The 27347-nt window shown below is 43.3% G+C and overlaps 1 protein-coding gene across 2 annotated transcripts in view; it reads right to left on the bottom strand.

Moving 5' to 3' along the window:
* Positions 1–27347, bottom strand: part of RAPGEF5 (Rap guanine nucleotide exchange factor 5) — a 159479-nt gene that overhangs the window by 42847 nt on the left and 89285 nt on the right. For both annotated transcript variants that reach the window (XM_063410746.1, XM_063410751.1), the window contains exons 10-11: positions 22554–22657; positions 22130–22218 (exon numbers count right to left, since the gene is read on the bottom strand). In XM_063410746.1, the coding sequence (XP_063266816.1) occupies positions 22130–22218; positions 22554–22657 (193 nt within the window). The remainder of the gene's footprint in view (positions 1–22129; positions 22219–22553; positions 22658–27347) is intronic.

Here is a 27347-nt window from a genome sequence, read left to right as displayed (position 1 = left end):
GAATGAGCAAAGAAGGAAAAGTATGGAAACATTCCGGTGTTATAGATAGCTACACATCTCTAACTACTCACCCAGCAATTCATGTGTTCCCATATTATTTACTGGCCTGCCTGTGCACCAACCAGCATCTTTAGACCACCACAATGAAACCAATAGTGCATCTACATCTACATTACCAACATGTCCAACAGCTCAGGCTGCATTTAGTGTACACCTATTGCCCTACTGCTAATATTAGACATACTGTCCAGCTAAGCCAGATATAATTATTCCTAATGCCTGAGTCATTAATCCCTTTATACCCACAAGAAGAGATAACTTGATGACAAATTCCAGTTTGTCCTGGTTTTCGAATCACACTACTACATCCTGAATAGATTTTGGTTTGTTACATTTCAGTGGCTACCAGTCAAAAAACAAAAACTGAATATACAAAAAACAAAAGCAGAAAAATAAGCCAAACATGTCCTCCCACTTTAAGTGACAAACTGACTGCTGAAATGACACGAACTATTCCCTTTTTTATATCAGACTTTACAGAGCAACTTTTCAGACTCTGTTCTTTCCACTCTGTGTAGTGTTTCTTTTTCCACGTTCTATCCTTTCCATCACATGCTTATTTAAATATTATGAAAAAAATAAAGCAATGCAAAACAAGGCAACAACAGCATTTAAAACATCCAATACATTGAGGTTTTTTCTTATAACTGCATGGCTTAAAAAAGGCAAATTCCTCTTCACAGAGGAGTATAAGCATATGGGCTCCATGCATATAGACTCTATATTCCTTTCTCTGCAGATTGCATATGTCATGTACTGCTAGTTGGGGAAAGGGTACTGACAGTGAAATCTGTTACACTGCAAAGAAAAACAAGTAATCTGATTTTTTGGGGGGGGCGGGGGGAAGGTTTAAACTTATCACCATTCTGAACCCAAATCTCTTCGACTCTGCACTGTACAAATCCATTGTGAATGGCTGTGCAAGAATTACAGAAAGATTTAAGAGGTTTTCAGGCTTGTATTCCACACTAAATCGGATTATAAGAAAATATAGATAAAGCACTGGAATGCAAGTCTTTTTCCACTTTATGCAAAGTAGTGATTCAGCTTTCTCCAAGGATTTGCTGGTGCAGGCCAAACCTGTATGAAGATTGAAAGAAAACCAAACACCACAACAAAAAAAGAAAAAAAAAAGCCTGAGTGAACAAGCCACTGGAATTCAGTAATTCACAGGTTAAAAATACTCTTGCCACTGTAGTGGCAAGCCTTAGTCATGCTACAGAGCAGTTGTGGTTGTCACTATGTGTGTGAGAGAGAATAAAAACCATGCCTGAATTAAAATTATAACACTCTAAACCCTCTGCTTTCCAAGCAGAGGAAATCGCTAAGTGTCCTTCCTTTCTGCTCAACTTATCTTTCAGAAATGTAACAAATAAAAAGAGGTCATAATATCTTCTTCATTTTCATGATGTAAGAACTTTAGTATAGTGTATTGTTCATTATCATCTAGGAACTCCAGCAGCATGAAATACAAGTGGGGGCTACACATGCATCTTTCAAGTATCAGTGCAAACTCTGAGGGACTTTTGTGTGAAAATGAAATCTCTTTGATGCTTGGGGGGTGGGGGGGGAATATTTTTGAGACAGACAAAGATGAAGAGAAAAAGATATGTTTTAGACAACATAGAACAAAATCTAAAACCCTTTAGCTATGCCATTTCCCATTTGTGACTATGGCAAAGATAATAAGATGACCATATGGCCAGCTCCTGACATCCCCTTATGTTAATATACTTACCAGTATTAGCCAGAATTACAAATTTAATAATCATCAACAGCTCTGCTCTCGTTTACATTCAGTGAATCATCCCTACCTTGCAGGATCAGACACTCTTCTGTAACATTTTGTGAGGCACATACCCCAGAATATATTTGGGAAAAAAAAGTCAACAGCTAGACCAGCTGAATCCTTTGGAATTTTCATCCTCCTGTGACTGAAATGCTGGGATCAATAAAACTAATGCACCTTCTGACCTCATAGCCCATATTGGAAATAATTTTTAAAAAGAAAATATTCACTGATGGGGTTAGCAACATCATTCTGATCAGAAACAGTTACAACATATATCTCTCACAGTCATCAAGAAAAGCAGCCCTATGAGAAGGGGTTACAGCTGGGCAAACAGACACATGAACCCTGTGCCTGAGTAAAATGGATGCTGATTACTTACTATTCTGTAGGGAATAAATAGTTTTTTCTATTTTAAATATTCAGTCACTTAGTTCAAATTAAACAAAATGAGGGCTACAGCCCTACAAGCTTTTCAGCCTCTCAGTGCCGAAAGCTCATAGCCTTGATAAATTCTTGTCGCACCTCTTCTTCCCTTCTGCAAAACGAGAAAAATTATAACACACCTCAAGGCAGACAATGCTACACGTAGATTTTTTGTGTGGTTTAGTTCACATAATACCATGCAGTGCTCTGAAACCTCTCAGCAATGCAAACACAGGTCCTGAGAGCTGAGCTGTAATCAGAATATTGCTTGTTCTGCAGAAAAGGAAAAATGATTTGACAGCATCAACTCTTTTCAAAGGTAGAAGTTTCTCAGTAATCTGTAATTCCACAGCAATTTACTAAAAATGTCAGGATGTCTCTGAGTACAAACAGTAAATGCAAATTGCTATCTGATCTAGCAAGATATTGCTGTTGTCTGAGAGGGTGCTGAGAGGTCCCAGCCCTCCCTTGCATTCAGCAGATGGTAACAGTGCTCAGGACCGTGCAGGATTAGCCCTTAATTCAAAATCGAATCCTCTAATAGTGCTATGCCACCATGGACACAGCTTGACGCAAAAAAAATGAAAATGATGAAAATGATGCTGAGAAAGAAAGGTCAATGAAAAAAAGGAACATCAATATATAGTTTGCTGCTAATGTATTAAAACAATTATAGTAGTTATGTCACCTAACCACCAAGGCACCAAGAAATCAATGCACAAAGGAATAAAGAGCAAGACATTAATTTCTGGCATTAGGTTAGAAAACTAAAATACATAAGGGCAAGATATTTAACCCGTACAACCACATTTTTTATTAGAGCATGAAAGTCAGAACTAGGAATCATTTCTAAGGTCATCTCCCAGAAATTCCCAGCAGTATTTTAACATCTGCAGAATGAATCAAACACATTCTGTCTGATAAGGTCAAAGAAGCTCCTGAAGTTGCATTCCAGTTGCTGTTATCACACACATTGGAGCAGCTCCTTATTTGGTTGGAGGGACAAAAAGCCCTGAAACCACAGGCAGAGAGCAAATGTCAAACTTGTCCAGCTTTAATGAGACACTAATTTTTCCACATAGAAATCAGAAGCTCTCTTTTTTTCCCCAGGTGGGAGGAAGCCCTGGTTATTCCTGTGCAGCTATAATGGTCAGGGTTACTTGAAATTATTGGACAAATCCTCTACGCCTTATCCATTTCGAAGCATTGGAGCTGCTGCCTATAGCAGTCACTCTAAGCTATTGATACTTTTTGTTAAAAAAGTGTCTTTGACTGCTGCAACTAAAACACTGCAGCTTTTTCCCTGCAGTGAAACTTGACAGTAAATGTGCATATTTTAATGCACATGTGAAATGGGAAATCCTCACACAAGCAGAAGGCAGACACTCCTTGTTCACATCGGGCATCTCCCAAAGTACTTAAGGAGAAAAACCCATCCTCTCTTTCCATCTATTGATTAAAATAAGCCAGCCAGGCCAGGATTGCCTGGAGCAGCAGGACAGAGGATAAAAGATTTAATGGTTCTCTTTCATCCTTCTGCCTGCAGACCAGCTGCCTGAGCACAGCCTGCTGTGATGTGCCCTCCTGGCTTTGCACCTCCAGCTTGCACAGTGCCTGGCACCCCAGGCACTGGTGTGGCTCAGTGAAAGCTGTATGAGTAAGTACAAGGTAAGGGTCTGCAGCTCTTCTGTCTGCAACAGGAACTTCTTTGAGTCAGTGCCACCATCCTCCTCCTCAGGCAACCAAGGAGGTGCAATGTCTCCATCAATGGCACAAGTTCCAGGTGCCACCAAGAGCTGTCACTGCCTCAGTGGTGCCCGCAGGACAGGACTTTTTGTGGCCTGGTGGCAGCACAGCACACAGCCATCCTGCAGCAGCTGACAGCAGTGCACAGAGAGGGTGCACAGTGCACCCTCTCCCCTCTGCCACTGGAAGCCTGGTCCTACCAACTGGGAGCTCTAAGGTGCCTTAAGGCTGCTAGAGCCGGGTCCATGAGTCCAGCACACATTCCAGTCTAAAGAGAACTTGAAAATCAGACATTTAGCTTTCAGAAAGTTAACACAAAGGAAGATGCACTTGATCTTTATTCTTTTCGTCTTTGCTGCCCAACACTTACCAATGCCATCATTGAAGAATAACCAAATTTCAAGTTCAGGATGCCTTTGTCATTGCTGAGTTGGAAAATCTATGCTTAGGAAACAGTAATCTTCAAATCTAATGTTACATATAAGCACAGAAATCATCACATCTTCAAAAAATGCTTATGAGTTTCTGATTTCTAGATCATTGAGATGCTTTAAAGCAGTCTGCTTCTCAATGACATTTCTGAGAACATGAGCCCACACTTTCAGTTTACAACCCAAAAATACATATATATTTGGATATATATATATATATATTTAAAAACTCTTAACTGGCATTATTTTCAAGTCGAGACTATTAGCCCCAAAAGGCTTTACTTCCAAATCCACTGTATTTGGACAACATCCAGCCTGGCAGATTATGACAACTGGAGTGTAGTGACCAGAATACATTCCATGCTGGGACATGACACGGATAAAGGACAGGTCAAATCCCTCATGGCAGTGCCCCACCTGAAGCTCTGCAGGTCAGGTACAGTGCCTAGACTTCAGCATGCAGCATTATCCCACCACCTGCTGCCAACTGCTTTCCATACAACCAGAGGGACAGGTCCCTTAGGGGAACAGAAATGTACAGATCTGCACTGTGTATTTTTAAAAGTGTTTAGCAAGAAGCTTTGATCTATTATTTTCCCCCCTACAAAGCAGCAAGGGGAAATTTCTTTGTGCTTCAGCCCAAGGAAGGAGATATAAGGAGTATCTTGTTTGCCCCTGGGAGCCAAATTATCATAAATATGCTAAGCAGTGCAAACTCCCCAAGATGTGGCACTGGAGCATGTGCAGTAAACATCACAGCATCTCTTCAGGGAAGCCTAGCACGACAAAGGCTCCACTGGCAAATCGCTCCTGGCTTCTGTACATTTGACAGAATTGCCTATAAAGGGAATGATGGCATTTTCATCTGAGCAAGAACTGTTTAATTTGGTCCAAATCACTGTACAAGACGGGAATAGCATGCACTAGGACTAATGAACAGACCACACATTTCTTCCAGCACAGGAAAGGTCAAGTGGTGGGATATTTTTGGTGTATTGGGTCACACACACTAGGCTAGGGTCTTGCATACACAGCTGTGGCCCCCTGTCACATAACCTCAAAAGCAGAGACTCACTTAACATCTTCTGACATGTGGAGGCAAAAGACCCAGCCAAGGTGCTGCGTGACTGTGGTGTGTTACAGGCTCTGCACAGAGAGGGCAGAGGGGAGGGAGGAATACATCTTGCAAACCCCACAGGAGACCCAGACAGACACTGGCATACTGCAGTGTCACTGCTGTGACACACTGAAGGACTGGGAAGGATGCCACTTCCAGCATTTTGCCCAGGGTATACCATACCTCAGGCTGATGGGCAAACAATTCTCAGATAGCTCTGAAATAATTTATTCAATATTTAACAACACATCTATGATGCACAGCTGAGCGGGGTGGCACAAGGGACATGGCATCCAAGAGAAGCCAAAACCCAAACAGGGCCATACTTGCATCTGGCATTTCCACACCTGTCTTCCTCCCCACGGCAGTGAAGCACAGCTTCACATTATAAAAGCAGAACAATGAGCACCGGAGCACTCATAAAGCAGCTGCATTTTGCTTCCCCATGTGGTGAATGGTTCCAAAAAAATCTGATGAGTTTCATGATGGTGGTGTTAAAATACATTGTTACACTAAGTGCAGAATAATTTATAAGATAAAGGTCCTTAAATTATGACCTGAAATTTTACTTGCTACACTGAGACACCCAAATCATTCCAGTGACAGGTTACCATGTAATTAAAGACAGCTTTTATGCTTATTATTATTATTACAACTTAATGGAAGACAGAAATAAAAAATGCCTTGCACATAGCCTGCATATGTATTAAGAACATCTAAAAGCTTCAAACAATTGTGTTTGTCAGTACAACCCTGTGCTGACAGCTGAATGAAAGCAATCACAAAGGTTCTTGCTTGCACTGTTTAAAGATCATACAGGGGTAAGACACGAGGAACAGATATTATCCAGAGTTCAGCTGCTTGTAAGTATTAAAACACCTGCACAGGCATATTTTCCCATGGCAGCTGAACTGTGTTTGTGTGCAATTTGGCTGCTTGCAATACACAGCACCTCAGTGCTACATTTTTAAGATAGAAGACCCTCACTTTGATAATTTTCAAACTATTTACACTCATTGGGGGGTTCAGCATTAGATCCTTGGTTCAACTGTACCATAATTACTCAGGGTTTTTTATTTGATGGTCTTGCTTATTTCAGTTAAATAAAGTGGAAATACTAAGCAATTATGGATGAAAGCAAAGTGAGGTAATTTTCTAAAGGTTTATATCCACTTTTGCCATCATTTCAGATTTTTAGTGTTATTTATTGATTCATTCACAAAAAAGAAATAGATGCAAAACAGCTCTCAGATAGGTAAAACTTTGGACTGGTATAGTCCAGCTTTCTCCCTTTGTCATCTTTCTTTTCCAGGTCTTATGAGATACTGTGTTTTTCATGCACGCACTAGAAAGCATCTAATGCAGGAGATGCATTCTGTATTTCATGAAAAGTGCTCAATTTTTAGTCCTTCATCAAGACAGCCAGCTGTCTCCTGGACTTCACAGGGCACAAAGGAGTCTCCTTGGCTGACAGGTAAACCCCACCTTTCTGCACAAGCACACACAAATCTGATGCAACATTAAGGAGAAAGGTAAAAATCACCAACAGATAACAGATAACCACTGTATTAAACAGTGCCTGTTGGATCATCTGCTCTGTGACCATGTTTCACCTCTACAGCACCTGGCTGTGACTAGTGCTCACTGCCATCTTTCATTTCTATGGCTCTTTTAGGCCACACTATTGAAACATTTCACTTATGGCCTAAAAGAGCAGTTTTCATAAAATGTGGTTTATTTTGCCAGTGTATAGAGAAAAGGAGGCAGATATGGGCTCAGGAGAGGGGGGAGGTACCTGCAAAGGCTGAGTACACAACCACTGTTCCATGCAGACAACACCAATGCTTTTGGCTAACATCATGAAAGGTGAGTCAGACGGTGAGATCTCACTGCAAATTGCCTTTGCCTATCAGTTTTTCAAACCCTCTCCAAATTAAATAGGCTAACAGCATAATTTCTCCTTTTTTTTAAATTAAATTGATTTGCTTATTCATTTAGTCATTAAAGGCAATTATAATTTTTTTTTTTCTTGCTAAGAAGCAGTATGCTTTCTATATCACCACTGCTTAGCCCAGGGGAAATCATCAATTATGTGATGACAGTCTCAGACTGCAATCACTTGTCCATGGCTGCAGCCTGGTAAACACTTCTGGTAGGTGTAACCCTTTCTACAATCTCTTTCAGGTTACAAAATAGTGAGCGTGTATTTATTGTTCCTAAACAGCCTGTCAGAGAAGGTAGCAAAGCATCTTAAAGGAAGACTCTGAGGATTACATACCACTCTTCAGCTAGATGAATACTTCATATATAAGAACATATATTTAAAAGTGGTTCTCCATACCAGTTTCTAGAAACACATCACTGATTACAGCAAACACACAGGAGCTGGAATTAATTCCATTGGGAGCTGCTGTTCTGAAGAAACAGTAGCCCACATCCCAGAAGGACAACGAACTATAATATGCAAGCTCATTTAATCACTGTATCCAATTACAAGGAGGAATAAATCATCACACACATGGCTATGTCTGAATTTTAAAAGGTAAATAGATCATGAATAGTCAAGACAAATGCTGTGAATATCTGGATTCACAGATTAGCAGAGGAAGTGGTGCATTCACTTTCCATTTGAAAATTTTGTTCCATTTGAAGCTTGATTGTACAGAGCTGACATTCTCTGCAGTACAGGGACACAAAACTCTGACATTCACCTCAGAGGAGTTTGTGTATGGTCTAATGACAGACTTTCCTGGTCTCTCTGCCCTAATGCACACCCAGGACTCCCCTAAGTCACAGGTGATCAGAAGAGGAGCTGACTTTCTTCCAAACACTACAGATACCAGCAATTTGGGCAACTGCTCCTACCCTTTGCTGTAAACCCCCTCATTCCAGACCTACATGACCACAAGCTCCAGAAAGATCTGAATCCTCTCCATTTGTCAAGAAAACCCAGTACAGCAGTTTCTTGCAAAGCTGATGGCATTTTCATGTTTTCCAGATGCTTTCAGAAAACTGTTATCAAATATTTATTGTTCTTTGTAATCAAGATGATAGTTGTAACTTCCCAAATTACATCTTACTAACCTTGGCTCCCTGAACAAATTTCCTATCCGTTAAACTATGATGTAACATGAAATGTCCTATGGCCCATTTGCATGTCAAAACCCTCACCCCAGAAGGGAGATTAGATTCTCATTAACAATAACAGGATCTGTATTCGCACATCAAAGAAAAAAACCTGTTCAAAGTATTTACATAAGCTGCACAAGCAGCCCATGACATATTTGCCTGGAGAGATGGGCCATCATACTGGAGACTCTAACAAAATTTCCTTCAAGCCTCAATACTACACACACCTCAGGAAAATGCCTTCTTTGCAATGGGAGAAGCCCAGTTTCAGCTGGCAGAGACCTTCCCCTGCCTACAGGTTTAGACTTAGCTTGTCCAACATGCCCAGGTTTCCCAACTGATCACATCCCAAAATCTCCTTGTGTGTGCTTTGAGGCTTCTGCCCCAAGCAAACCTCAGAGCTCCCGTGAAGGCAGTGGCTCCCCAGGGTGTCACACTGCCCTGGGGAAGGGCTCTGTGCCATCAGCAGCCCCTGCAGTGATGGAGCCTCCAGGGTGTTTGCAAGCTGCTGTGGCCTAGGAGCCCTACAGTGTGCAAGGAGAGCAAGGAGGGAATAGACAGTGTCCCTTTGATCCCTGGCCCTGCTCCAGGGACATCCAGGGGACAGGCCTGCAGCATGTCCAGGGCTGCCTCCTCACAACAGGCTGGGCTCCACCAGGCCAGAGGTCTGGGCCTGTTTGTCCATCCTAAGAACCCCTGGCTGCCCCCACACAGTCTCTTTGTTCAATTTCTGCATAGCTGAAGTGGCAGTGAGGAGGTGTTTTGCCTGCTGGAAGGTGGGATATATGTTTGTGGTAAATCGCTAAATCATCCTCTTGTAGCCTCCCTGCCACTGCTTGGTGGCATGTACCAGGATGGAAATTTTCCACCTGCTTGTTACAGAGTTAAACTTTACAGCCAGAGACAGTTAACATCTACAGACAGTAAGAGAGAAGCTGTAGTCATCTTAACAGGCAAAATGTTTGCATTTGCCCGTTCTTGGTGGTTTTCACTCTTTGGGGCAATGCTACATGGCCACTACTGCTTTAAGGCTTTGAATGAAAACCCTTTGACAATGGGGATCTGACAAATGCTATTTGTTTGTGGTTGTTTTTCTCTGTCTTTTGTTTGCTTCCAGCTTGTGGCTGTGCATCCCCCATGATGTTACTAACAGTATCAGCAAACAAAATCCCATGGACAAGGCTCCTATGGGGCAGGGAATGAAATCCAACAAGGGTTTCATTATTGTATTGATGCCAAGGCTCTGAATTCATGGCTGGGAAAGAACAAAACCAGGATCTGGCTTTCTGGTTTTAACTGCAGTGGCTCCTAGAGAGAGGTCAACCAGCCCTAAATTCCAAGAAGGGGATGTGAAGAGAGCTAAAGAAGGGCTGCTTGTGGAATTGGCAGAGCATTTTGGGCAGTGAGACGAGGAGGGATAATGGCAGGAGAAGGATGCATGGTGTAGAAAAATGAAAAAAGGAAAGAAACTGAAAAGCAATAAAATGTGAGGTATAAAAACTTCCAGCTGTCCCAAGTCAGACAGCATGATTTCTTCATGATTACATCTCTCATTCTGGCAATTTATATCTCCATCAAAAGTCAAGTTCAAGCAAAGAAATAAAATCACAATTCATGCCAAATGCCATCGCAAGAAAATCAAAGTTTTTTATTAATAGCTTCCACCAAAATTGGACCTATCAATGCTGCCACTTTATTTACATTCATCTATTTTCCCCAAACCCTAACCCCAAAACGTTTTTGCACTCAGTGTCTTTGCAGCCAACATATTTTCACGTCAGAGAGAATATGATCTTGGTTTTAGAAGGATCTCACAAGCTTTGCTGAACTAAGACAAGGTCATCTCATCATCTCAGCCTGGCTTGGGAGATAGCGGTGTGAGCCGCTGCCACAGCTACAGCTACAGCTCACATCGGTATTTTTCACCTTGTCTAAAAGATGGGACAAGTAATGTGTTTTATTGCAGTAACTGATGCTATTCTCTAAAGCTCTTTCTGTCAGTGCCAGCTATGAAGGTAACTGACATCTCATGAAAAACCTTTGGCTGTCAAAGTGCTGTAATTCTACTCCTATTTCAATCTGTGAAAGGATCAAAATTGACTCTTCAAAAAAAAAAAAAAAAAGCAGGACTGTCTTCAGTGCCAGCTACACAGACTCTTGTAAAAGGTGTTATACACCCCAAGTAATACCAAACTGGATCAAACCTTTCCCTTTAAAAAAGCAACAGCAATTTAAAGCTTGCATTATGAGCTTACCATTTGCAGTTAAGGCACAAAGCTTCTGAATTTATGCTCAGTGCATTCTGCTCCATTATCTCCTTTTTAGACAGGCCCCTCCTCTCTCACAAAAGTATTCCTACTACAGCCATTTATTTCTACACCCAACAGCCAATCTTCTCCCTTGCCCACTAAAATCAAAACCTAGCAAAACATCACAACAAACCACAGCAGAACACCCTGCCGACCTCCTCCAGCACACAGCAAATTTGGCCTTTAGCAGCTGCTGTCTCATCTGCTCTTTTTCTCCCTTTCCCTGCAACATCCCTCCCTTTTCCTAGAACATGCTAGCGAAGGCAGGAGCCGCTGTTAGGGCAGGGCAAGAACGTGGCTCTGCTGCACCTGGCAATCCAGAGTGTGCTGGCTCCAGTTTGCCAACACCCCAGACTTTCTCAAGCAATTGTGTTTATTCAGCTACACAGCAAGCAGAGTCTGTAATGCAGCCCAGGGTGCCCAGCTATTAAGGGAGGTCTTAAGAGCCCACAAAAAGCCCATTGGGAAATAGGCAGAAATCTATACCAATTAATGGTTCACAAATAGGTCTTGGGTTGTGGCTTTTTGTTCTTAATCTCCCCGGGTGACCTCTGAGCCCAGGGATTTACAGAAAGCAGTAAAGTGGGAAAGAAAAGGACTGCATCAGTACACTGCACAACCAAGCATCACCGAACGGCAGTAACAGGGAGCATGGCAGAGAGCTTAGTAAAGTAATAATTGTAGTTTGGCTATAGTCAAAACCAGTCCCACTCTTGCTCACAAAAAGACCAAGGCTGCTGCTTCCATAGTACTGTGAAACTGTTTGAACTCAGGGCATGTTGAGAAGGATTGCGGGGGAAGGAGGAATTAACAGCATGAGAGTAAATTTAGTTCACAAGAGGGAAAAAAGCCGCTTTGAAGAACAGATTTCTTTCAGATTCTTAATACACAACCTCAAAGCACAGGTCTGCAGTGAATCCATCCTTCCACCCTGTGGGCGGGGAATGAAGGAGCTCTTTATGTTCCTCAGAAAATGTTAATCTCACAAGAAAAGCATTGTATTATAGCAACTTGGAGCACTGGAAACACTGGAATTCAAACTCTGAGGACAGTGCATGAACTGTATTCCTGGACTCAGAGATACAGCAAGCACATCAAGATAATAGTTTTATCTTTTCAGCATTCTTACAAACAAAATTCTCTCATTCCATAAAAACTTTTTTCAAAAAAAAATTTAAAAATCTGAGTTTCAGAGCACCATCTCTGAGTTTTATATCATTACAGATTCTGCTTTCAGGAAGGAATGCTTTGCTGGATCCTGAGAAGAAGGTTCCAACTCAACATTCATGGCAGTAAGTGCTAATAGCAACACGGGAGCCATTAGTGTACAAACAGTTACTCAGGTCAGCAGCTGGGGAACCTCAGTGTGATCCAAGAAGAGCACCTGGATGAGAGTGCCCAGCTTTTCAACAGCTTGCAGATCAGGGGTTGATAGTAAAAGGCCTTAAGAAGGAAGGAGTGAAACTGAGCAGTGACAACGATAAATGGGGGACCTGTGGTGAAGGGCCCCATCCTTGGGGTTCCTGAAGGACAAGGTGGTCTGCGGCTCCTGCTGAAGGAACAGGATGTATGGACACTTTATAAGAAGCAGCAACATTGATATTTCATTTTTACACTTCCAGTTCCTACTCTCACAGCTAACTGACCTGCCAGCCCACACTCCATCTGTTGCTATTCCTCTTACGCTACTCTCTTAAAAATCAGGTTCCATTTTTCATCCACTAGAAACAGCACTTTTTAGATAATTGTACATGTTTTCTAGTCAGCTTCAGTGAGCCACATTCTGGGAAAATATGAAGCAGGGCTGTATCTGGGGGCTGAGAGGATCTAGAAAGCTGTGTTATCTCTGCAATAGAGGTCATCCTCTCCCATCATGTGGTTTGATCAAACTTCTGAAGGGAAGTGGATGTCTAGTAGACAGAAGTCAGTAAGTGCTACCACAGTTTAGATTCATTTCAGAATTTGGCTACGATTTTTCGCTAAGCTGATGTTGACTTGTTTTGGTTTTGGTGTTCTTATGGCTCACTAGAGGCAGTATGACACTAGCTGCAACAGAAGGTACCTGGCCTGCTTTATCTCCAGACCTGCAGCTGTGGAACTGACCTGACATCCTGTATAACATTTGAGCCAGACAGGGAATCAACCTAAGTGCTTGGCGTATATCTAAGGTGAAAGATCTCTTGATGAGAGAGATTTCTTTGGCATGACCCTGTGCAGTGACTCAGTTTTCCCTTCATGGTCCTCAGTCCGAACCTTCTGACCTGGGAACACGAGTTATTTCTGCTACATTGGACACTGACCAGCCACACTTGAGTGGTTAGAAAAGGATTCAGCCTAAGGTAGAAACTAAGAAGCAACATCTGCTATTCTTTTTACCACTAAAATACAGGAATTTTTATAAAGTCTTCCAATAATTTTTATCCCTTCCATACACTTCTTGGCTTAGCACCACCAGACAATTAAGAATCTATCAAAAGCATCATTCTGGAAAAAGTTCTGTAGAAACACTTTTCAAATATACAAACATGTCTTTTTATGATCTCAGCTACTTAATGCATCTGGTTATTTATATATATATAAAGATATATCATTTCATATATCTGAAACACTTACTCCACTGATTTGACAGTTATAATACCTAGACTTCCAATGTTATGAGGGCAAAAGGGATGTTACAAATAACTGATTAAACGTCTTTAGGGTTATATTTCCAGCAACCTTACCAAGTTCCCAGTGCCACAACATCCTATCTTCCAGGCACTCCATCAATATGCTTTTATTACCCAAGCTTATTTTTTAATACAACAAATGAACGTTTTCTGCCTTTTCTGACTTAAAAGCCTTTCCCACTGTTAAAAGAAAATTATTTTCCCCCTAAAAATATTCTCCTGATAGACCTACACTTCCCAATTCTTTTCTGCTTAAACAACTAAGATCATCAAAAACCCTGATACTGTCTACAATGCACATCTTCATAATAAATGGTTTCACACTAGGCTTTCATGACAGCTCCTTATCACTTTCTCACATAGCAAAAAGTGACAATTGGCAATAATGAATCATTGAATTACAGGGAAGACAGAGAAACGGAGAACACTATGATCCCATTGGCTGTCATATAGAATGAGTAGCTTTTTCTTCTGCAAATTTCTTTCTGCAAATGTTCTCAAACACAGAACATTAAACACTTGGGGCTCTACTGGGTATTCTTGCATTGAGTACAAAAATAATATATTTAGGTGCCTGTAGTGCACAAAGTGCCTCGGTGCTCCTGAGCACACCAAAGCCATGTGTTTTTCTGCTGGCTACCTCAGTTACTTTCTCCCCCTAAAAGGGTCTAACTTGCTAAGTGTACCCACAGCATAAAAGTATTTGCGGTTGATGAACTGAAAAAATACCACCTGTATCAACAGAGAGAGTCCTGATCAAGAACAAGAGTGTTTATCATTCCCCATGTTGACTCTGCTTTCCCAGTCATTGGATACAATGGTGGGACAATTCAGGAACAGCATTCCCAGACTCTGCCTTTCCAAAAGTTTGCCCAAACAAGTTTTAGTGCCCAAGTGCAAATAAATCCTTTTCAGGCTCCATGTCCTCATTTCTCAAAAAAAAAAAAAACAACTGTCTGAGCTCCTGACACAAGAGAGCATCTTAGACATATTCCCCTCATTGGCATTTCCCATTATCTTGGCACCGCAGCATGTCACACACTGTCTGTCTGCAGTGAATCCCAGACATGCTGCTCCTTCTGCAAGCTGATTCAGCTCACTACTGTGACAGAAAATAATCCTGTCAAAGGAAAAAAAAAATCCTATGAAGATACCTAAGTCTACTTGGCACAAGATCAAGCCAAGAGGAGGAGATGAGGTAGCATGGCAAAGTGCAGGTGGATGTTAGAGGATGTCAGACCTTCCCATTTGAGAAGCCAGTGTCACTGCTGGCAGACTTGGTCCCAACTTCATGCTATCCCCAAAGCTCCTGCTTCGCTTGTTCCAGCTTCAGGTTCCACCATGCCATCTGCAAAGCCATTCAGCAGAAAATGACTCCTACTCTGCTGCCAGCTCACTCAAGTTTTCCTACCTATCTTATTATAATCTTAGATTCCAATTAATTCTGCAACATGCTGCATGTAATACACTGGGTCAGGTCAAAGATCCCCATAAAAAGAACCAGGTCTTTGACAGAAGATGCCCAACAGAAGAAAAAATAGCTCAGAAAAAGATAAATACAGAGTTATCTGTATCAGACAAACCCTCCTATCTTCCAGCATCAGGCACTGTAGACTTTCCAAATTGGAAGTTGTATTGACATCACCACAGTAATGGAGCTTTTGCTGGATTTTGCCTAGTTTGTTTTTAAACCCTTCCAAGTTTTCGTTTCCACAGAATACTCACAACAACAAATTTCACAGTTTAGCTGTGCATTATACTGGAAAACTACTTCTCAGTTGCCTTCCTACAATGACCAGACCTAGATTATTTATTCACAGATGTATTTAATCTATAATTCTAATCACTCCTGCTGCCCTTTACTTCCTTTTCAACCTGAGCTGGGGGAGAAGAGGAATCATATTATACATTCCATATTTCACATTTCCACAATGGTATAACTACAGCTCTTGCCTGGCTTTTATCCTAATTAGCCTAAATACCACTCGCCTTTTGGACCAATGCTGATCAAAAATTTCCACGAACTTTCCACACTACCTCCATAGACCTATTTTCTGCATGATAATAGTCAAGTCAGCACCCTGCTGAATATGTATAATAAGAATTTCCTCTTCTTCATGGTAGAAAAACACATTACTTTGCATTTTTCAAACTTGGATCCCATGTGCAATTTTATCCTGCAGTCACATAGATTTTTATTCCTTTCATCTTTCTGCAGCCATAGGGCTGGTTTGAGGGGCCTGTTCCCAACTTATTTTCCCAGTTCTACACTGCCCCATTCTTATTACTTTCATGAGACTAATTCTGAGTTGGATTGGCTTCCTGATGTAGCACAGCAGCTCAAACAGGCAGTCAGATGTGGGAATAATAGGGTGTACATGAACATAATTTTGCATGGCCGCCAAAGGTGAAACTATGGCTTTATTTACTGGGAGACCCTCAATCATTTAATAATACCAGCACATGCTGTTACCTCAGATTTCATCCTACACTCAGCAGCACCCAGTCTTCAATGGTGAATTCCCTCCATTTTAAACACAGACAATTTATTCCTACCTTTCATTTTTCTCTCTTTAAGTAATCATCAGTCTGAAAAGCATCTCCTTCCTGATCAAAACAATCTTTAAATTTCTTTCAGGATTTTTGGCAAGGGACTCTATCGAAAGCATTTTGAAAATATGAATATAAGATACAGGCACACCAGATCATATCCTCATACTCTTTCAGACCTTTACCAGCTCTACAGGATACACAAGATCTGAACTGTCTGCAAAAAGCAGTCCCCACATTTCCTGCTTCTCAGTATATTTCCATATGCACTTCTTCCTTCTGCGTGTACTGTACTCCCACCCAATTTCCCAGCACAAATTCATAACTTCATGCTGAAATTTTGTATCTAATCATATTCCTGCAAGCAAGTCGAGCTGCTAAAGACACCAGTCCTTCTCTCCTGCTGTCCTCACCTGCACATCTCTCGCTCCCTGTGTCAGGGGGGCAAACTTTGTGTCACTGACAGATTAAGTGGATCAAGATACTTATCCATCTTAAAACTAATCATTTAGTATTTCCTAGGTTAGTATCAAGCAGGACCAGCTCCCTGCTTTGGTGTGCTACAGAATCACACGACAGACTGTAGAATCACAGAGGCACCAGTGGCAGGAGTGGCAGGGAAAGGCTGAGGTGCTTCTTTCAACTACAACAACAGTTTATGCTAGAATAATGTATTGATAAAATGGCAACCTTATTACTTAGATATTCCCCAAATAGAACCATTTCTTTTAATTGGTATCACATTTTCCACCTTCCTCTGCCACTCAAGCTGCTTTATATGATAGATTACACACCACTGTTAGGAGTTCAGCAATTTCATATCAGAGTTCCTTTAGAAGTCTTTGGGGAGTAACATCTGATCCTGGTGATTTGTTACTATTCATTTTATTGATTTATTCTAAACCTACTTCTACTGACAGTCTAATTTAGAGATAGCTTAGACTCACACTGCATGAAGCAATGGTCATCTGCAAGAGCCTCCCCAGGTTCTCTCATATTGAACACTGATACATATTAGTATTTTTTAACTTTTCTGTTAGTCTTACACTGATGTGATCTGCTAAACTCTTATTCCTCTCCTATGGGCATGGCAGTAATAAGCATTTAGCCCACTTATTTTACCAAATCTTCCTAAACATCAGGGAAAAGTTTACAAAATCCCTCAAAATATGACTGACAACATTTCATTATAAAGGACTGTTAAGAGGAAGGGTTAGCAGGCATTTATTTTCTCCATACTAAAACCTGGAAGGTAGGATCACAAAGTGTTGGGCAAATATTTATTCTTGTTGACATCAGTCCACATGCATCAGACACACTTACAGTGACTGTGTGGCTATCACAGGAGTACATTTTTCAACACCTTTTAATCATCAGTGAAAAGCAAAGTGAGCAAAACACCTAATAACATCCTTCATAACTAAGAAAAAAATATCAAAAAGCAACCAGACCTTTTTTCCTTGGAATATTAAACAAAACACAATCTAGAAAAGGCAGAGCTGTATCCCTTTTTCACAACTTCATTCAGCAGCTGACTACAGCCAGTTCATGCAAGATAGTACCATTCTCCTCCAAGGTCACGTCCAGTTCTGCAGAGGGTGCCACTGCCCAACAGCACAGCAGCGGCATGGGTGCAGTGTAGAAACAGAATGTGTTAAACAAAAGTAGCTCTTACTACACGGGACTTCTAGGACAAATAGACATGGTCTGAAGGCCCCTCTGAGGTGCTATGTCACAATCCTAAAGGTAAAACTGTCTCTGTATGACAGAGATAAAGACAAGGGAGAGTTCCCACTAATCCAAGGATCATGCACTGTCCCAGATAAGGTGACATAGCATGACACAAAGGTCATTATTCCTTTTTGTTTCTACTGCAAAGAAATCCAGACCATACTTACACTTTTCTGCCTCTCTTTTAGCTATGTCATGAGGACTCATCCTCTTTTTCTGGCCCTTTAATCTTTCTCCAGGCCCTCCATCATCTGCCATCCCAACTTCTGCAATAGCCTAATAAAACTGTCATGCCCCCATCTTGTCACAATCCCTTTCACCCAGTCCACTACAAAATGCATCTGTTAATACCGACACCACCGTGTTGTTCTAGCTATACCATTCCACATTTATTTCCTTTCTCCAGATCACACTTTCCCACTGCCCCTTGCTCTCAAAGACCTTCACAAATTAATCTCTTCTCTATTCATTCCTGAAAATGAATCCCATAGTAGGGAGGTAAAAGCTGTGGTGTCAGCAGATGCAATGGGGGAGATTATGTTCTACTTCAGCAATGTTCTGCTTAAACTGCCTGAGAGAAGTGACTCAATGGACTGAAAGAAATGCTCTGAGTGATCCAGGCAGGCCTGGAGTAGTAGCAGTGGATGTGATGATCGCTACAACATCCCAGAGGCTCCCAAATGTTGAATGTAACCACCACAAAGCAAGACAGTATGTTTGAACAGAGACCAGCTGGAGGAAACTCCAAAGATGACATCAGGATAATATCTAGAGAAGGAAATGCTGCTAACATCCAAGAAATAAAGATTTTACATAAAAGAACAATGATTCCGAAATAAATGGTGTAGTCAATGGGAAGGGATTAGAGATCCTGAGATGGTAAGACTTGGCCTCTTGGAGATGACTTGTTCAAATCCCCACCCTTGAAGAGGATTAGCCCAGGAGGTGTGTCTTGCATCTTCCATCTACACACCGACATATTTGAAGTGTATCTCTCTATTCAGGTCTTAAAACCTCAAATTACACTCTAAAATGCACACTCAGCAGACATTCCCCAGTGATTCCAACCACCTTAGAGATGACTCAGAAAAGTTGTTTGCTACAGAAATTTAAAAATTCCATCCATCCCATGGTAGGAAAGAAGAACAGTCTTCTTGGGGGTTGGCACTTTACAGATTATAGTACCTCAGTGAGATGAAAACTTCCTCCCTTTGAGATAGATGGAAGGCTGGCAAGCCTTTGTTAATGGCAAGCCCAAACTAAGGGTGATGTCCCAAGAACTCGAATATACTCCCTGACAGAGTCATCACAAAAAATCCCTCAGTCATCACACAATTACTAAGTAAATTAAGCCTAAAGAGTCTTGGAAACCTCAGGCTTTCCAGACACCCTGCCTATGGAAGTCACCAGAGCAACAGACTAGGCTAGCTTTGCAGATTGCAGTGTCCTCTTTGGGTGTTCTCAGCTGCTAACAGTGCTCTGTTATGCCACTGGGATAACTCTTCAGGTTGGGTCCTACCTGTTTATTATAGCAGAGTTTATTAAGCCGAGTGCTTAAGGAGTCTTGCTGCAGGTTTAGCCGCAGCTGAAGGAAGCCTTGGAGACTGTGCTGGACACCAGTAAAATTTGTTCCAGACCAGCCTCAAAACCTGCTTTATGCTCTCAGGTGCAAGTGGTGTCTGCTGGCTTGGGCTAGAAAATGGAGGTTGGCTGGGAGCAATCCATGGCACATCATTCAGCCATGCCGGCATTTACAAAGGGCAGCGTTCCACGACCACGCCAGCCCAGGATAGAGGATTGTTTTGTTAACAGCCATAGACGGCTGCAGTTATGATCTAGTGTACGAAGGATGGGAATGAAAACATGCAGAGCATCCCTCCTTGGGAAGCAGTGCAAAGGGTCAAACAGAACAACAGCCCCCTGTGCACCAGCAAATGTAAGAACAGCCCTTTCTCATGTTCTCTACAGACACAAATAAGGAAACAGCACTGGGGGCTGCAGGGAAAGCAAGAGGCCATGGAAGTCATCCTGGAACTGGCAAACTGACAGCAGGAGCAGCAGCTGGGTACAACAACATTGTTCTTTTATGTTCTGTGAAGCTATGCCTGCTAAAACACAAGCCTGCAGGGCTCTACAACTCGATCGAGATGGGCCAGATTGGGACTAGAAAAAAACCACAAAACCCAGCAAATGCAAGCACCCAAACGACAGAAGGATGCCTTCAGGTACACACACAAAGCTGTACATATGCACAATTAGCATCCCATACTCCCTCATGCCAAAGGCAGCTGAGTCTGCAAAACAAGCTGGTAAAAACCATTACAGGGCATCCCCCTCACAAACCACTGGGAAACATAACTCCTGAAGTCCTTCATTTTGATGAAGTTCTGTATTACCAGATTGATAAAGTCAGAAGAAAATGACATCTGAGGAACTACTCTTGAGGGAGTGGAGGGCTGCTGGGCAAGGTTTAGCACACATCTTTGTGATGGCAAAAAATCGAAGGCACAGTTACATTGTTCTGTCCCTGGGATCCAGTTAACCCTGGCTACAGGGCAGAGTCTAATTATTTCTTTCCAAAGGAGTTAGGATAAGGCAGAAGTGAGGGGAAGCTAATCAACCTTTAAATACTTTACTATCTGCTAACAACCAAGCAAGTGGTGGTTTAACATTTGCTTTGAGGACAGTTTACCAGTCCCTCAGTACAACAAAAAGACCAGGCTTAGGAACAGCCTCTCTGTGATGTGAAGGAGAGAGAGCAAAGAGGTTTAAAAAAAAAGGTAGTACATGGGAGGATGTATACAGCATCTAAGGTTTTGCATAAGGAGTGCTTTGCATTTACAAACACCAAAATATAATGCATATCAATACTGAAAGTATCATTGTTTTCCGGCAAGATTGTGAGCTTTTAAAATAAGATGAAGCAGACTATAAAGACTGGCAGCTCCCCAATCTGTGTGTGATAAACATTAATGAGAAAACTTATTCTGGATCCAATATTTGACCTCAAAAGGCCAAGGAAGGATCCTCACTACACTGCCTATGAGCTGGTTCAAGTAAATTACACCCATAACTAGCCTAGTGCATCTGTAGAAGGGAAACAGCCAGAGCCTCTCTCTGCACTAAATATTAATGTCAAGGCAGACAAAAGCAGCACTAGGAACACTGTAATAATATCACTGACAGACACCTCTATGTATTTCTTTGGGGCACCGACACATCAGCACTAGGAATATGCTTATTGTCCCACATTAAACTAATGACTTGTTCTGAGACATTCCTCTGGGAATCACAGATGTTATTTATATTTTCAGACATTTAAAAGGATTAAAGTGTGTTTATTCTCAGTAATCTCATCTGTAGAGAAAGATATATACAGGCATCAGGAGTATGCATTTTAACTCTGTTGGGGATAGACAGTGCCATTGGCAGCCACCTACCCTCCTCTTCAGCATTCAGGACCTCCAAAAGTCTCACCAACCTGGCTGCTTCCATTAAAAGTATCTATGAATTGCAGGTTACAGGCACTTCTGATAAACTATTCCATGAGCTTTTGGTGACAGCAAGCTGTGCATATAGCCATGAGATCCAGCTGGAAATTAAACTGCATGTCAAGTAGCCCTATTCATATAAAATTGCTCTAGGCTAGAATGTCTCTGGTTGAAGACAAACAAGTAGAGAACTGGGCGATACGGTGTGCCCTGGGCTATGAGGAAATTTATAAGTCATTTCTATTAAACAGACGTGCCAAAGTGGTGGCAAAACGAGCAGCTGGCCAGGAGGTGAGGTGCACTGCAAGCGTCCGGATGGGCAGAGGAGCAGCTGCAGGCTACGAGGGATGGCAGCCCAGCCTGCAGAGAGACGGTGCCGTACAAAGCCCGCCGCAGCCTGCGGCAGCCGGAGCCGAGGGCAAACCGCTTCAAGTTGCTGCCGAGCGGCTCCGCTACGGCCGGCGCTCCTGCCCCGGGGCCGAGGCCGCTCCGACACCTCCCGCTGCCGCGCCACGCTCGGGGATTCCTCCCCGCATCGCCCCGGCTGACGCCCGGCTGGCAGCGGCTTTCGGCCAGGGGTGCCCGGGACCGATCCTGCGCCTCGCCGCCCTGCCGACACCGGGACCGGCACCTCTCCCCACCCCCGGCCGCCGCCGCCTCCCCGCCAGGATCGCTCCTTACCCGTCTCTTTGTCCTGGGCGGCTTCCAGGTGCAGGTCGCTGAGGAGATGCTCCAAAATCTTCTCCGGCGTCCCCGACACCACCACGTATCTGTCGGAAAGCAGAGAGTCCCCGGAGTCATCCTCGGTGGAGGACTGCGAGCGGCTGCTCCACTCATCCTCCTCGTCCTCCTCGTCGATGTACTTGAAGTAAGGCACGTCGAAGGTGGGCAGCGGCCGCTCCCCGCCGCGGCCCGCCAGCGCCTCGGGCACCCGCACCCTGCCGCTGCCCATGGCGCCCCGCTCCCTGCGCGCCGCCGCCCGGCCCTAAGCTCCCCCCGCGGGGGCCATCGCCCTGCCGGGGCCGCGGGCCGCCGCCCCGCCCGCTGCCGCCGAGCCCGGCCCGGCCGGTCCAGCCCCGCACGCCCGGAGCCGCGGAAGCCTTACCTCCCGCGCCGCTCGGGGGCCGGGCTGCGTGACCACACCTTCCGCAGCACCAGCGCCGCGCCGGCCGCCTCCCGCGCCCGCTCGCCGCCGCCTCCATCGTCCGCCTTCGTGCGCAGGGGGAGAGCACAGAGAGAGCCGTCAGTGCCCGCGGGGTCGGGGCTGGGGCTGCCACCCCGCCGCCCGGGCGGGCCATGCGGGAGGCAAAAACTGGGGAGGGGGCTCTTCGCACCCCGGGACAGGGAGGAGGAACGGGCTCCCTTTGTGAGCGGCACTGGGCTCCGCGTGTTGGATTTTAATTCACAGAAGCCAGTGCGAGGGGGGCTTTGAATATGAGGGTTTCCGTGTCCCCAAGGTGATGGCTTGTTTAATTCCCAGACAGTCAAATAAAGCAGAGGACAGGTAACAATAGTCTGAAAGCGGCAAGTGCTCCCGAGCACGCCAGCAATAGAGAGGCAGAATACACCTTCTATAAAGCTTCTCCCCTGTACTATAATAAAGGCAATAAAAACAGTGGGGCAAGCAAGAAATGTGTGCCTCTGAGCATCTCCCAAAATACTCTGTGTACGGATTTCCCTTCTTTTCAACAACTTTTTAACTTGGGAAACCAACACCCCCACAGAAAGTTCAGCCCGGTGACCGCCGCGCGTGTGAATCCTGGCTAAGCTGCGGTTTATACACCGACCTTCTCCCGCCCTGCTCCCTGACAGAGGAGGGAGCTGGGGCACCACCCGTCTGTGCAGCCCGCATCCCCAGCGCAGGCAGAGGCAGCTGACTGAGCAGAGCGGGAGATGAGGGCTGCCTGCTGACTGAGCAGGGCGCATTGAAACGCGGCGGCCGCCCAAGAGCGGCGCGCAGCCCCTGCGAGATCCTCCCGCAGATTCAGTCACCGCACAGTGAGCGACACAAAAGAGGCAGCTGCTTCAATGCAAGGACATCGCAGTAGGTGCTGTTCCTCTATTCTGACCTGGTTTAGTTATATTGTTCAGTATGTCAAATGCAAATACGAAGGCCATACGTGTACTACTCAAAGAAGAGAAAACAGCATTTGTGTATCAAGTGTACAGTATCCAGCAGTGGAAAGGACTTCGAATGGGTAAAAAAATGCTGAGGAACAGAGCTACCTTGGCAAAACAAGGGAGAGAAACCACTTTACGATTCCTCTTTCTATTATTTTTTTATTCTAAGACCCAGTGAATCTGACTGCTACTTCTGGTTGTGTGTGGTGCAGGATGCCCAAAGATGCAGCCCCTGCCCTGAAGAAGTTTTCTTTATCAGTGAAGAACATGTAGAATTGATCTATTAAATTTCTGCAAGGTCAGACATACAGGTACTGAGCCAATTAATGTCAGATATTCATTGTAACACTCCCAGGAGACATTGCTGAGCAGCCGTGTTACAGGAATACTGATGCATAATTGTAATCTTCCATTTCACTGGCCCTGGTTTTTTGTTGCCTACATATTTGATAAACTGCAATGAAAGAAGCAGCAAAAGAGAAGGAGAGGAAGAACGAGAAGCAGGCACAGCATTAAAGCAATTCAGTAAAAGGGAGATTTATCCAAACAAATAAATCGCTCCATTTCTCTGTCTCTTCTCTGGCATTTCCATCCTCTAAAATAGCCCCAATCCTCATTTCCCTGTGCTCACTGACATTCCAAACTGCAGCACATATGGAGAATGTATGTGATGTATGGTGCTGTATTTGTACAAGCCATCCATTTCCTCATAGATGGGAATGGATTTTAAGCACACCCATATACATTACATACATGAGCAGCTGGCAGCAAGTCAACAGGGAGCACTGGGAGGGCGAAAGCTCTCTCATACTGAAGGAACATTAACAATGCTTGGTGTGGAAGATGGTGTTTCCCCTTCAGCATCTCACTAGGCAGAGATATTTTCAAAAAACCTTTGGAGCAGGTGCTTTCAAATTTACAGCATAAAGTACCCCAATGGTAAGATTTTAATAAGGCTCTTCCTCTTGTCTTTGCCTCTTTTAGCAATTTCAAGGAAGAGAAAAGTCCATCTATTTTATCAGGGAAGACAAAAATTGGGCAAAACTAAGGCCAATTGAGTTCAAGTTGGATTTTCATTACCTATAATAAATATTTCCACCAAAAAAGGAGAGGAATAGAGAATTCCTTTATTTTGCTGTCTTATATCAAAAGCAATCTCACTTTAAGAGAAGAATGACTATTTCATTAAACCTCCACTTATATGTAACATATTTTTGTGTTCAGTCAGACCCTTTAATCATACAAGCCACAACAATTAACCTGAACAAAGCAAAGCACAAAGGCGAGCCCTACATATTTTCACAGGTTCCGATTCCAATACAGATATTACTCTAAAATGACATCAAGGCACGCTTCATTTAGCAGAATCTGGAATGGTCCATGAAATAATTCCTGCTGGAAGAAAACCAGGCTGCTCTCAGCATGCTCCGTCTAAATCCAGTGACAGATGAGAAGGAGGATTCAAGGGGCCCCCAAGTGACAGCAGTGTGTACTGAAGGGCAAGGCAGCACCCTAGCAGAGTCCCTGAAAGTCAGCAGACTGACTCAAGAGACATTCCCATCACACTTCCAATTAACAACGAAGCTTTTCAGCAGTTTTCCAGACCTTCACACAGCCCTCGCAACCTGTGCCAGCCATACAGGGGCACAGAGGCACAGCATCACCATCTCCCATTTTATGGCCAGGCAGAGGAATCGGGGCAGAGGCCACCACAGAATCCCAGTTGGTGATGCTACACTGGCACCTGGACCTTGAGCCCCCCTCACTGCCTATCTGATATTTACTTTGCTCCAGTGTAGTGGGTAGGAAATTACTCCCAGCAGCCTTGATCAGAATACATTTGGACTTGAGGTGGGACAGGAAGAGGTAGAGCACCAAAATGCCACAGAGGTAAACTGCCATCTCACTTTTCATGTGGCCTTATGCACACTCTCCCTGTCTCCTCTGTACCTTCAGAAGCATCATTCATATCCTGTTAGGATGTTATAATCAATCCATGGTGCACATTACCCATCACAAGGAAATTTAGCTAGCTCTGCATCTGTCAACCACTATATTTCCCATTTATTACAGCTTTTAATTAATCATCTCTTGATAGCTAAACACAGCACTATCAACCTCGATGTCAGTTCCCAGCAGGAATTTCAAGTAAACAGCAAGGTTCTCTGGACTCAGTGGATCTTCCAACCAATATTACAGCCAGTTTTCCACTCCTCTCATCCATCTTCCTAATACTGAGGTAAGCCATTAATAATCCTGGGTAATATATTTTAACAGCAGACAAGTGCTACCTTTATTTTCAGCATGAAAGGAACCCTGGGGTGGTATAAATATTTATGTGCTTATAGGAATGAAACAGCTGGAAGTCCTTGCTTAGCGGGCCTCAACTTGTGAGTTACACTTTGCATGAGCGGGAATATGACCCCCTGAATTTAGCACAGAGGAATAAGGAAGCAGAAGAAACCTACGGCATTGTTGAAAACAGCCACAGTGGGCAGGCTTCCTTATGGGAGACATTAATTTTCTGGGTTATTTGCAATTGGCAGGGAAGAACGCAATCTTGGGCCAAAGCAACTGGTAACTTTGGTATCAGGGATATTTCTGTGTTCCTTGAATTCCTAAGTTTGGCCTTTTAATTAATTAAAAGAGGATCCAGCACCCAGAATGCACTGCCTCCTCTCTTCCTGTGAGAAACCTCCAATGCTAGAAATAGCAATTAAAAGCTGTTCTACTTTCTAACAGAAAAAAATAACAAACATTATGCTCTGCAACAGACAATATATTCAGAAGCCTGCTTCGCTGAAAAGAAAATCCATTTTCAGGTAATTTCTCTAGGACAGGACAAAGATTAATTTCTGTATCTATGTTACCCATTACTGAAGTGCCTGTTATGCTGGAACATCCCTAACCAGCAGTGCAAACTATGCACTTCTCAATGACAGAACTTTTGTCCAACATTTCTTGAACTGCTTTCTTTGAAAAGGGATCAGACACAGAGCTACCCCAGCCAACACCAGATCCAGACACACTGCCAGTTTCAGTGGGTAAAAAAGTAATACAGGAACCAAGACATAACCTATAAAGCACCTATAAACTGAATGGAGCATGGAAAATCCAGTGCACAGATTTTCCCGGTGCCAAAGAACCAAGCAAAGGCAAAGAGAATCTTCTTTGGGCAACATGCAGCAAAACAAACTTTACACAGGCTATCTGCTTTAAAATCACATTAAATAACAAAGAAATTGCCTCTTCTAGAAGTTATGGAGGGCAGGAACATTTTGTTTTCCTAGCATAATTTGGTAAAACTGACTCAACACAATCAGATAATGTCACTCACTTCTACCTCTATGTCTTTTGATGTGGGTGCCAGGTCATGCCCTTGACAGGTACGGGAAAAAGAGTATGTAGAGTATTCCCAGGGCTGTTTCTGTTCTGTAGAGGAGACTACTCCCCTCAGTGAATCTAAGGAGCTTCCCTCTGCACACAGGAATATATCCATGTAAGCAGAATGAAATACAAGAGCAGAGTCAGGAAGCAGGTTCAGAAGAACAAGTGTAGAGAAGCTTCCACTGCTATGCAGGTCAAATTGGTGACAGAGCCTGACAAAAGCCACAAAATAACAAGATCCTAATTTCCAAAGATTAAGTGTTTTGCTGGGCAGGTGTCTTTTTTCTTGGATATTATAATATCTCTGGTAGGTACTATCCATGCAAAAGAAGAATTACAAGAACAAGACAGAAAAGTCAAGTCAAAAAACTGAGAAACACTGACTGGTAAT

Source organism: Prinia subflava, chromosome 1 (assembly GCF_021018805.1).
Source record: "Prinia subflava isolate CZ2003 ecotype Zambia chromosome 1, Cam_Psub_1.2, whole genome shotgun sequence".
NCBI lineage: Eukaryota > Metazoa > Chordata > Aves > Passeriformes > Cisticolidae > Prinia > Prinia subflava.
Note: the sequence above shows the minus strand (reverse complement) of the source record. Positions and strands in the feature narration are given on the sequence as shown.